This window comes from Sabethes cyaneus, chromosome 2, assembly GCF_943734655.1.
Source record: "Sabethes cyaneus chromosome 2, idSabCyanKW18_F2, whole genome shotgun sequence".
In the NCBI taxonomy this organism is placed as follows: domain Eukaryota; kingdom Metazoa; phylum Arthropoda; class Insecta; order Diptera; family Culicidae; genus Sabethes; species Sabethes cyaneus.
In genome coordinates this window covers 152,133,833-152,147,341 of record NC_071354.1, presented here as the reverse complement: position 1 = coordinate 152,147,341, position 13,509 = coordinate 152,133,833, and the positions used below count along the sequence as shown (strand labels likewise).

General features: G+C 37.7%; 1 protein-coding gene across 3 annotated transcripts in view; it reads left to right on the top strand.

Moving 5' to 3' along the window:
- The window catches only part of LOC128733427 (translation initiation factor IF-2-like), a 145,626-nt gene extending 140,272 nt beyond the window's left edge, over nt 1-5,354 (top strand). For all 3 annotated transcript variants that reach the window (XM_053827001.1, XM_053827002.1, XM_053827000.1), the window contains one exon: nt 4,411-5,354. In XM_053827001.1, the coding sequence (XP_053682976.1) occupies nt 4,411-5,165 (755 nt within the window). In that variant the 3' untranslated portion in view covers nt 5,166-5,354. The remainder of the gene's footprint in view (nt 1-4,410) is intronic.
- The last annotated feature ends 8,155 nt before the right edge of the window (nt 5,355-13,509 follow it).

Here is a 13,509-nt window from a genome sequence, read left to right as displayed (position 1 = left end):
GAAGTCCGCTTGCATGTTAATATTTGTTAAGAATATTGATTGTACGGTTTAGCTCTTGAGATATGAATTTTTGAAAAAGGAACGTTAGAGAATAATTAAATGCCCTATAAAATCGAATGATTTCGCTTAGAGTAAAATATCACGAAGTTTTTTAATAATATTTACATTTATGAGTCTGTCAACTATGCCCGTATACAAGATATCATGTGATTCTGGGACCCTTCGGTTCAAACCTCTATGATAGTTGAAAAATACCCAAAATAGAAGAAGGCAAAAGGAAGAAAATGAAAATAAGAACTGACAAGAATAGAAGGGAAGAAAAGAAAATAAAAGAAAAAGAAAGAGATCAAATAGAACAGATGAAAAGAGAAGCTAAAAGAAGTGATTATTTGGTGTATATAATTTTAAAATGTCTCATAAAGTTTAGATAACATCACATGTTTGCTGTCAGGGATTATAAAAATGACTGACTAAACACGAGAAAGAAAAAATGTAGAAGGATCTGTGTCCTAGGACACAAAGGCAAGCTTGACGTAGGACTTCGAATGTATACACCTATAGGCGCAGTTCCTCCCCTTAATATTGATACTATGGACCTTTCGTATAAAGATTTCCAATTTGAACATTATTAGGTCAAAGTGTATGCTATAATTTGATATATCTACAACAATCTATGGATTTCACTCTTTAAATATTTCAAATGATGGTACACAATGCAATATGTATCAAATCTGGATTCGTAGCTCCCCTATTAGCAAAGTTATTCCAAACCAATTATGGCAGCCGGTATATGACTAATTTAAGTCATATAAAAGTTCTTGCAACCAGAAGTATCGAACCAGCTTGGGTTAAGACGGTCTAACCTGTGGTTTTCTAATTATTACCTAATTTTGATAGATTTAATGCAAGCTCTGTTTTGATATATTATCCATCCGATTGAAAAGTTAACACAAAAAACGTACCCTACTGAATGTTATGATTCTATAACCTAGAAGAAATTTATGAGTATTGAGTACGTACGAGCACATAATCGAACTAACTTCTCCTTCCGCCTTTCAACAAAGCAAAAAATAAACGTTTTATCGTAAATCCAGCGGAGAAGAAAAAAATATCAATCATTGGGTATTTACGTCTTCCAAACGCACTGTTTACAGCCCAGTAGTATCGGGGAAGCAGCCTTCGGTTGATCTTTTTCGAATTACTGCTCATAAAAATCATAGCATGCATTGGATTTGAAGAGTAAATTCTTTTAAGCCTTAATGCACCCAGTTAGCTTCGAGTCGAATTCGAGTCGTTCGAATCTCGGCTAGGTGGTGCTGCTAGATAGAGTCAGTAGGATTGTTGCACTAGCCCCGTATCTGTCCTGTACTCTAACAACGGCAACGAAGTCTGTCGATTAAGATTAAGGGTCAAGTCTTAGAAAGCCGTTTGGTCCAAGAATTTGCTTTGCCTTTTTGCATAAAGATATTCAAACCTAACCACGAAAAAATGTGCATTTGGTAACAACAAGAGCAAATTGCCCAAATTGGCCTGGGATTAATCGCCATGCGTAAAATCTTCGACCTGTTGGGACGTGTGGATTTTGTAACTTTTATTGGCGTACTGCCCAAGCAAAGGCATCAAATGGATCTAGGTTTAATCGTCGTAAAGATTCGTCGACCTGTTGGGATGGGGAGATTCTGTAACTTGTTTTTTTTTTCTAAAAACATGTTAAAACTTTGATGACGTCTTTTCCAACCAATCACGTAGCGATCCAATTGGACGACAATGCTTCATTATTTTCAATTTTTTAATAGTGCAACCTCAAGAATTGATATTTTTCTTCACTTGGGTCGGCACATAGACCATTATAAGCGTTCAAAATCTGACCACTTTTCAAGATAGATTTTTTGGAATGACACCCTATACCAACTACGTTCTAGAAAGACATTATGTATTGTTACGTCAAAAAAATAAAAACAATCCGTTTTATACCGGTTTATCCCATGATTATCCGATAATTTTGTACATCGAATCAGACTAGTTTACAAGTCGTGTCAACCGCAATAAATTTCGTGTTTACCGAAATCGAACAAAACGGGACAAAATTTACCATAGTGTTAACTGTAGTTTAATGGTGGATTTTATTCAATTTCAGTAAACACGCAATTTATAAATAAATGAGATGTAAAAAGCTTTTCAAAAAACGTTCCTCAAAGACAGTACAGTTATCGACAGATAGGATTAAATGAGTGACTATCTGGCTAAACTGTGACCGGCAGTGATGATTCCTTTGGAGTACTTTTATCAAACGAATGATTAAAAGTTGAGAAAATTGATACATAGGTATATGTCAGAGTAAGCTGAAAAATGAATAGGCTGAAACATCTTTGTTAAGAAAACATTCGCTTAGTTCAAGTTTAGCATCAAGTTTAGCATCAAGTATCAAGCATCAAGTAAAATGTCCAATGTCAAAAACATTATTGTGTTGTTTAGCTTGTCTTACCTGACCATCCTCGCTAGTATGTTGATTAAATTAACACTTGAGCAACAAATTAGCTGGCGTGTCCTAAATTGTTCCGAATATGCACACAAAAAACAAACCTGTCGATCAATACTTGACCACGGTGGATCCATTTCAACAAACTTAACAAAAGTCATCTACCGAATAATTGCTTATCGTGGCCTGAGCACGCATACTGTACTCACAAGCTATCAGCATCTATAATGGAGTCACGAATTATCATACTGTTGTTGTAGCTAAGCTATCAATCAATGTGAACGAACGGAACAGCCACAGAACACATCACCGAATCGAAAAACAAAACTCCCACGAATGCAATCGAAGCTTTGTTCAATTTTCCATTGAATATCAATCAGTTGAATGGCCAAATTGTTAGCAGGTTCAATCAAATTGAACTGGATAAATACTGGCACGATGAAAAGCGCCACTTTTCGGTTTTAGAGTAGAAATGCAATCGCAGTTGAATTTGAAGTAAACTAAAAGAATACAAATAATTATTAATTAGTATGAGAGAAGAAGACAACACCTTTTAAAGGAAACTTGTATAGCTAAACAGAAAAATAAGAGAATGATGCAGGAAAGAAACAAAACTATTGGAAAGTTCTTCCATTGGAAAAAGTTCAAAGCAGAACATATTCAACTATTAACGCTACCATCATGATGTTGTACGAGGAAACAGACAAAAACGCAATCCATTCAACTTCCGGCCCCACGCTCGCATATCGGTAAGCCATTATATTTCACGAGCAAAACGAAGCCAGTTACAAACTCACTCGGTTTGCGAAGAAGTGAGCAAAAACAAACAACCAGCACTAAACCGTAGTTGTGTTAGAATAACAATGGAGAAAAACAGGAAAAATACACACAGTAATACTATATAAATTTAAACGCAACAGCCTTATACCTGATTAGATTTTAGTCCTTGTTGTGAATCTGAAGCTAAACGTGGAACAAACAGGACAAGCAAGTTTTACACTATCCAGTCGTACCCTCTTTAAACTGAATATTTAGCGAAATAGAAGCAGGCAACAGTCAACACAGGCAAAAACAATTCCAAAGCACCCAGAACTAAACAAACTATACAAACGTTAAAACCGGAACACGAAGAGGCGGAAGAATGGAAAAGTTTTATAAAGGTTTAAAACATCCCTCGATTGAGGGTGGTAAACTCTAATCCTCCTTGCGCTCCCACTCGACTGGACTTTTTCATCAGCAGCCAGTAAGTTCAGCCGGCAACACCGTTTCTCTAACCACGACCGACGACAACGAACCGCGTTGACACATATTGGGTAAAGAGGTTCAACCCCTCCCAAAAAAATAATACGAAATTGGCTGACTGAGAGGTTTCCTTTATGTCACAGAAATATGTAACAACGAACGCGAAGAAGATGATGTAAATACATTTAGTAGGGAAATTTTAATTACAGCAGAACAAAAAAATCAGAATCAGAAAATTAGTCTTACTAACAGATGTATTTTTTGTACTTACTAACTCCTTACGTCGTTGATCAGTGAATTTTTCGGAAAATAGTTAAGCTTCACTTTGGGAAATACGCAAACATGAAGAATACTAATACCATAGTGTAATTAACCACGTTCCGAAATCCACTGACGTAGTCACGTATATTGTAAAATATCAATATATTTTGGTGCCGGTACATTGTATTTAAAATCGTTAATGTTCTAAGAACGTAGTGGTTATCATTTACTTACATTTTTTAAAACCTAAAAAGTTTCGGTTCTTGTTAAGATTCGACAAATACCGTTTATGTTATTTGCTATATGTTTAATTTGCTCAAATTATTATTTTCTTTGTGTTACTAAAACTACACTTCTATTATTTTTTTTCTTTCTCTTGTTTCTTTCATCCGCCCCCCTTTTCCCCTGCCGTGCGTGTGAATTTTCAGACAACACTAACGATCTGTACAGTAACAAACCGGCTCCGCCCAAGACTGCTCCGCCGACCGGAGACGATGACGTTTTATCTAGCTTGGGTTTGAATCCCGACATGCCAAGCAATAATCGGCCGGGTGCTGTCCATCCCAATCCATCCCCTTCGGCACCTAATCCATATGGAAATCCTTACCCAGCACTTCCCCCTAGCCAGCCCAAACCCACTGCTCCCTACTATCCCCCAGGAGGTAGCAACAACAATTACTACGGAGGTGGTGGTGGTGCCGGTGGTGCTGGAGGTAACGCTGGAAATCGGCGGCCGGGACAGTTTGACGGTTCCACCGGCAACATTGTGGTGCCGACACAGAAGCCGACAGGTTCTTCCTCGGGTGGTGGTTTCTTCGGTAGTATTCTTGGTGGTATACAGAATGCGGTATCCAATGCCGTTAAACAACAAGTCGGAACATACATCAACCAACGGTTGGGCATTGGGCCGGCTGCTGGCCAAGCTGGTGGTGCAGGAGGTCTTGGAGGACTATTCGATGCTAGAAATTTCATCAACAGCAAAAGCTCTGGCAGTTTGTTCAGCGAACGAAAGCCGGCCGGCTCGGATACAAGTTCCAGTGGTCCCTATCCGGTGACCGTTGATCAGCGTAGTCAGGTTTATGGAGCTAACCCGCAACCATATCGCGGATCATCAAGTGAAATAAATGCTCGCCAACAGAACACACGTGGCACTCCTGCACCTTACGGGTGGAAGCTGGATTGAGCAAGCTGAATAATCTCCAATGCCGAGGTAAAATGATATTAACCTGTAAATTAACGATATTCCACCAGAAATTTCTGGATGAAAGATACACATGAACAAATATTTCTTTACCATCTAGTGAAACTAGACTTAGTTAAGCAACTTCCGAACCCCAGAATGATTATTTTTTTGTATCTAATAAATTAACATTGCGATAGTTTGTTTTTCTAGGTTCAATTGTCGAGGGTGAACGTCCAGAATTCAGCAATAAACTTGTTGATGACATTAGCTTACAAATTTAGCGCCAGCAGGAAAGACGTTAAACACTGTATAAATTATGTGCCTCGCACAAGGAATGATATGGTAGTTAAGAAGTTTCCAAGATTATTTCACAAAATGTTTTTTTAATGTAGAATACAAATATCCGATGGTAAGTAAAAGTTTCATAATCATTGCACACGTCCTGCCTGCGTTTTACCAACATGTGAATGCTTTACAAATAAAGATGATACAGTTTCGACAACTCACGGTGGCCATGTGAGTTGCCAAAGCTTGGACATCTACATGTATCGATTATCACTAAAGCTTGTCATTGTATCACGAATAGTTTTGCTTAACGGGAAATTAGCAGTCATTAACTTTTCGTCGGAGAGCCCAATTTCGGAAGCAGTTCTGTTTGAAAAAATGTAAATACTGCTTTCTTCTTGTCAATCTGAACACAGCGAATATATTTTCATGAACAGAATTTTTGTTTCAAACAAAAAAACTGCTTTTGAAATTGGCAGAATCGATTACTGCTAATTCCACCTTAAATATAACGTTCAGAAATTATTTAAACCTACATTCTATCGAAATTCAAGAAGTTTAATCGCTCCTGAATAATCATTTAAAGAAAAATGCAGACTTCATGGATCGCCTACTCGTAGTGAAGAAAAAATGCTGCTGAATCGAGCGTCTGGATGAAAACGATAATGTTTTCATTCTACGCCATTCTCAATAGTTAGGGTAGTTGATCCAATAGTTGTGGTAGTACCAATAGTTGCGCTATTATTCATTATTAATGCATATTTTCGTCACCGTAGCATTTTAGATAAAACAATTACGTTCATTATATAAAACAGGTTCTTAGAAGTAAAAGTTTGCTAAAATGCCAATTTTCCAAAATCTAACGCAACTATACGCGCAGTTGGAGCGCACAACTATAGGCGCTCATTTCTATAGCTTTGCTACGATGTTTTTTCACTTAGCAACCTAGCGATGTATATAGAATAACACAATTAAAGGAACACCAAACTTAATTAAGGAAACATTAGCGCAACTGTTGGTACAATATAATTGAATCGGAAAATTCATTTTTTTATAAAGCTTCTCGTACAACGAAAGCAATTGTCTTTCCTTGTGACAAATAGCTTATATTTGATAAATTTATATCCCACTAGCATTAATTGAAGCAAATACCTCAATAAACAAGAAAAATGAAGTTATATTGTGCTTAGTGGCACGACTAATGGAGCATCTACCCTACTTAGAAATTATTACAATAACTTCGTTGGGCATCTCGGTTTGCGTCAAGATAGCACTTATGTAGTATTGCCAGGACTACAATTTTCCATTGCTCTTCTCATTAGATTGCGTGCTTGTGGTTATTTCGAGGCTGACCAAGAGTTCAAAAGTATTTTGTTGAAATTGAGTTAACTGAGTATATATAACAAATTTGCTTTTTCGATGACAAAGTTTTTCGATATCCGGAGTTGTTTATGTGTGGATGTAAACACGACCCACGCTGACATTAGTTTGACTGCCGGATTATCGAGTCAAAATTATCCGAACATGAATGTGTCAGATTAGCGGAGTGACAGTACGCCGCGAGCCTTGTGTAGAGAACGTAGAGAACGAGTCAATCAGCGAATAAGCGGGAAAACAAAACAAATAAAGCTTGCTTCATTTAGAATTAGAACAAAACTTTGCATTTTTCTTAACGCCCACGTGTCGGAAATTTTGTTAGCTTCACCTATGTTGTTTTGACATTCCGCAAAACGACTGTATTTTATAAACAAACAACATGGAAGCCGAAAAATTGTGCAAAGTTATTTGGAAAATCCATTGTAGTCTGCATTTAGGCTACCTAAACAGCTGGATTTGCCCAAAAATACCGTATGGGGCGTTATCAAACGGTATAAGGAAACATTGACGACGATTCGGAAGTCTCAAGCTTATCATCGAAGTAGAACTGTCGACCGGAAACTGCGTGGTAAGATTTCGAAGACCATCAAGAGGAATCCCAATCTGTTGGACCGTAATTTGACCAGAAAATTCGATGCTGCCCATAGTACCTTGAGGAGAATTCGACTCCGGGAAGGAATCAAGTCGTATCGAGCTAGCAAACAGCCGAACCGAACCATAAAACAGAATAGTGTGGCCAAAATCCGTATTCGAAAGCTATACAACCGGGTGCTAACCAAGTTCGATGGGTGTCTTCTGATGGATGATGAAACTTATGTCATGACTGACTTCGGGCAAATGCCAGGCCAAAAATTTTTCTTTGCAACGGCTCGGAGGGATGTTCCAAGCAAATTTAAATTTGTTTTTGCCGACAAATTTACACGAACATTTAAGATTTGGTAGGGCATTTCCAGCTGTGGCAGAAAAACGAAAGTTTTCGTTACAAATAAGACAATGACGTCGGAACTGTACCAAAATGAGTGTCTCCAATAGAGAAATTTTGCCGTTCATTCGATCCCACCACCATCCCGTGATGTTTTGACTAGATTTGGTAAGATGACATTACAGCAAAGTCGTTCAAGAATGATATGCAGAGAAAAGGGTCCAGTTTGTTCCGAAAGACCTTAACCTACCCAATTGCCGCCAGTTCCGCCCTGTTGGGAAATACTGGTCAATCATGAAGAGGAGGTTCAAGGCAATGGGAACAGTTGTCAAAGACACCAATCAGATGAAGACCTGGTGGAATAAGATAGCCAAAACGATGGACGAAGAAAGTGTGCGCCGCCTAATGAGCCATATTACAGAAAAAGTTCGAGAATTCCTTCGAAACTGTGACGAATAATTTTATCCGTATTTTTTCTTAAAAGTATGAAGAAAATGCTACATTTATGTAAGAAAAGATCTTGAATTAAATAATAAGTGACTGAAATACACGCAATTGTTTTTGTTCCAATACTATCTGAAGCAAGCTTTATGTCTCGTGTACTATCCGTACTCTACCCTAGCCATACACATCATCATGTAAACAAATATTATGCAACAGGTCAAAACAAAACAGACAAAACTTCGACCGTATTGAGCCACACGGCGGGCACCAAACGCAAGCACCAGCGCCATGCATACACTTCACAAGTGCACGTATTCTGCTGAGCTGTCTCTCCGACCCGTCGGTGGCCGATGTGACTCGGTGTTCAGTAAGGATTCAAATTACAATTCCAGAACCAAATGTATCGAACAAAGAATCTTTCTGTCCCAGTAGTCTATCTCTTTTTAGCTGTAGGAATGCATTTAGAATAGGGAAAATATCGATATGCATTATCGATATTTTCTACCAAAATTCAACTATAAAAGCAAACCCTTCGAATAATAGAGCAAGCCATTTCGACTTCAGACTTAGTGTATTCAATGCGACCCCAATCGGGCTATCGCCGACTGAAGAAATAAGTCCCTTGAGCAACCCCGAGATCTGTTGATCTACCACGTACCTCGTCGGATAGTGCCTTCAATAATGATATTGAATAACATACAGGACAGTCCATCCCATTGCTGCCATCCTCTGCGCGATTCAAAAAGACTCGAAACGTAGCACATCACTCGCTCCACGATAGCTTTGATCAGCCGCGTCAGTTGGTCTGGAAAACCATACTCGTGCATTATCTGCCATAGCTGTTCGCCTTCAACTGTATCGTATGCTGTCCTGAAATGCGCGAAAATATGATGCGTGGGCACGTTGTACTCCCGACATATCTAAAAGATTTGTCGGATAGTACAAAATATTGTGATATAGAAAAAAAGGATTTTTTTCCGAAAGAATCCCCACTGTGTACTACTGTGTTACTTTCTCATTGACCGAGTAGATAACAGTCTATCTTCTCGGCGGTAGAAACTATGAGCAGTCATACAAATAATATCGTCTCATGGGGAAGTATGTGATGCGTATACGAGAGTGATAACATTGGGAGCAAAAAACAAAATTAGGTATTAGATTACCTAACATAGCAGGTGACGATAGTTTAGTTAGTAAAACACTCGGGTACCAACTGAGACTTCTTAATCATTATTCGCATCAGACACTTCATTCTTTCTAAAATAGTTTACGTCATGACCGCGTATAGTCATATACAAGTAAATAAAAATGAAAAAAAAAACAAATGTTCTTAACGATTCCTTGAAAAAGTTTTAGAAAAGGCTGTATCTTCCGAAGCGTAAATTTTATCTTATTTTTTTCGTTAATAGCGCCAACACCATAAACATGTCAGGGGATAAAACGCCCTTCAGAACTTGACCCTTCTTTATCGACAGACTTCGCAGCCGGTTATTAGAGTACAGGAAAATTACGATGCTAGTGCAAAGGTCCTATTAACTCTATAGCGGCACCACCCATTCGAGATTCGAACCTACGACATTTGGCTTGTTGGGCCAGCATCGTACCCCGGAGCTAACTGTACGGGTGAAATACGTGTCTGTCGCGAATAAATATTAATAGTTGATGGAATTTAATTTGGAAAAAGTTTTCTTCGTTTCTTTAATTTCAGATTAAAACGACTGCATATTCAGTGCAAAAATTATTTGTTGGATTTCAAAATGGCATCAAATGTCAGCTTCAAACTTCTACACATTCTACACACCCCAGTTCTAAAAATCATGGATATTTTAAGGTTATTTAAACCTAGGCTTTGCTGTAAGAGACAATAGGATTGTGGCACTAATCAAGTTTCGAAATCGGAATGTAGCACTTCGACCGGGCCTTTTTTTTATTATTTAAAGCTCATTTTAAAACTTAATAGGGTTTATTTCTAATTCCCGTCGTAGTAAGTAAAGCCATTCTAATTTTCATCATTTGTTGGATGGATTTAATGAATACTCCAAAAGTTTTTGTGCTGATTTGACTAAAACACATTTACCTTGCGATCCAAGAACTTTGAAATCAATGAAAAGCGATTATTAAAGCATATTATTGAAACTACGCAACTGACTTTATTTCTAAAATTCGTAGTACCGTTTTAAAATCCGTCCATCAAAATTTTTCTTCGTCCGAACTAAAAATCATAACAATTTTTACGAAGCTAACGCGCATGTATTTGTGTAGGATTTTTACGAAGTTAACGCGCATGAATTTGTGTAGGACCGCATGACAAATGTTATTCTGCAAAATTTCTGCAGGTCAAGCAAGTTTTCCTGGCTGTAGAATAACGACAATGCCTTGCGTGAGTTATTTTCATTTATGAATGACAGAAAATAAAACGATTAGTCGACATTTTCTTCTTCGTCGCACGAAAAAACGTAGGAAATTTGACTGGTAGAAATTCTTTAATGACAAAAAGCATTTAAATAGATATCAGCTTATTTTGATTGATCGCGTATGATAGACAACAAACTCTATTAGAGAATAACTAGTTTTGTATTGTGTGTCGTAAAAATGCTGATATTTTTAATGATTTGTGTAGGATAGGACGGGAATAGGCAATTACGACGACGCGGCAATATACCCTAGTAAAAAGTGTGATCTACTAATATTTCATTCTATGTTAAGAAAAAAAAACATACAACCAAAGCCTCGATGAGGTGTTCAAACCTGCGTCAATCGCAGTTCTCAAGGATTGACCATAACTGAAACAAAGTTTCATGAGCGCCGGGCACGCTCATAAAGTGTCCGTAATGGTCTTCCACAGAGAGGACACCAAGTGCATACAATTACCTTTACCGGGTACACTCATCCATCGGTAAGCGGGTGGCACGTGATTGGCGTAAGTAAAAAGTTGGAAAAGTGCATAAGATACTCTCGCTACGTGATGTGCAAGGTACCGGTAACAACCATTAGAAAACTTTTCGCTCTATATTCGACCCGGAACCATCATCACCATAGTCACAACAGAAAAGTGTGCACATCGAGCAGAAATAATAGTAGTCATACTATGTAGTTATGCCACATGCCAACCGAACGTACAATTGTAGAAACGATCTTTGGCGAATCAACAGTAACGGCACACATACGCTTCCTTCAAATCGTTTCATGGGTAATTAGAATGCACGAACCATAAAGCCGCTATAGCAACTACCAGCGCACTTACATGAAGCTAAGACAGAGGGGGAGCGATACTTTACTACTTGTGCTGCACTGGTCCTTGCGCTAGTGGACCTGAATTGCACTAGACACCTTTCCCATGTTGTGGCAGTTCTGGTTTCCTTTTAGCCCAGGCCAACCAAACTAACCAACCGGGCGGTCGGTTGATCCGGAAAGGCGTTTCAGTTCATGCTGGCCTCTGGATAAAAATAATGGCACGTTATTCATTTCTAACAACTTTTTCAAAGCCAGGCAGGCAGTCCAGGTTCGTCCCCTGTTCGGTGGAGCGAATGTTTTGCGCTCAAAGTTTCCAGAAGGCAGAAAGTGGTACCGCTCTGGCTGGTGGGTGGTCGGTTGGCTGGCTGGCTGACTGGTTAGCTGGTTTGGGTTCAGTGCGCTGTTGTCAGGAGGCAAATGCTGGTTGTTTGCCACTGAATAGGGAGCATGTTTGGAGACTGAACCGCATTGCTGATGAGAGTTTTTAAATGCAGTTAGCTGTTTATTTTTTTATAATTAATGTCGGCGACGACGGCATGCATATACACTTTTCATATGCCCGAGAGAATATATGATTTAATTATGCAGTGTAAAGTTTTACTTTCATTATTTTATGAGCTTCTTTGCTTGTTAACGATGACATGGGGGTAGAATGAGTGTATTTTTTGCATTCCGTTGTTTTTCATAAAGTTTCCGTGAAAGCAGACTTTCGACAATTCCTTAGTTAGGAGAGTCTAACTAATGATGTTCCTGACATAATGATAATAAGTTTTACTTTTAGCTTCGACTGTGAGAATTTTCCTGGAAATTATAAAAAAATATAACAACAGGCTTTCAAATAGACTAAGGAATTGGTAAATGATCATCAACCGTACTTCATATCTCCCTCATATGTGTTTTTTTGTGAAGAACGAACATTGGAAGAACTGGGAAAAAATATATGTAAGCTTTGAAAAATAATTGACTGTCCCTCATATGAAGTACAAAATAATTTAATCTGTATAAGTCGATATCAAAAATGATAAAAGTTGTATCACCAAACGTCGTCGCTAAAAAAGCTATTCAAATATCTAACTTCATTTATATAACAATACACAAACATGAGGTTGATCAATTTTAAAATATCAAATTACAATCGTAATTAAATTAAAAAGATGAAAGACCCACAGACTAGACGCTTGCCTGTAGTTTTACTAACAAGATAGAAACAGAAAAAAGAAACGTTATGTTTAAACCTGGTTCAAATAATACTCAGAGTAAAATAATAGAAATGTTGTTGAGTAGGAAATACTAAATGTTGCCCAGTAAAGGATCTAGAATGTGAGACTGATAATGTGTCAAAAAATTAACAATATAACATTGACCAGTGACATCAAAAAATTAAAGAGTAGATGTCTATTCTGTCCATTACTAATATCTAGTTTGATAATAAATTGCATAAACCACAATACATACAATAGATTGCAGATAGCTCCAAAGAACTTTTATTTCACTAGTTCACTTACCAACGACCAGCATCTTTCTTTACTAAGTTGTTGAGCAACTTTTAATTAATTCAATTGACAGCGAAACAACTCATCAAAATTAATTTAAACTTTTAATTGGAACACCCACTAACCCTACTTCGGTTTTGCTGCAGAGTCGTTTGTGCTTGGAATCGTTCCGCAGAAAACCTCTGTTATGCATCCTCACCACTTACCCATAAATCTCGTGGTTTCTCCTTCATGTTTATAGGAAATCGAAATTTGCATAAGGAACGAAGAAGATTATCCAACATGCAGTAGATGTAAATAAGAATAGACGGCCGGTAACGCCTATGTTTTAATACCCGATGCAATTTTGTTAAATTCGATGTTTTAATACCCGGTGCAATGTTATTAAATTGAATTAATGGATCTAACCATGCGGCACGGGCACAAATCACCATTCGGTCGCCATAACTGAAATCACCAAAAAATAACATGAATTTATTAGGTATAAACCTATTTTTTATAATGATAGTCTTCACAATACACGAAGGAAATGGTTTGTTTGTTTGTTTGTTTGTTTGTTTGTTTATATAAGACCTTTTAACTATTTCAG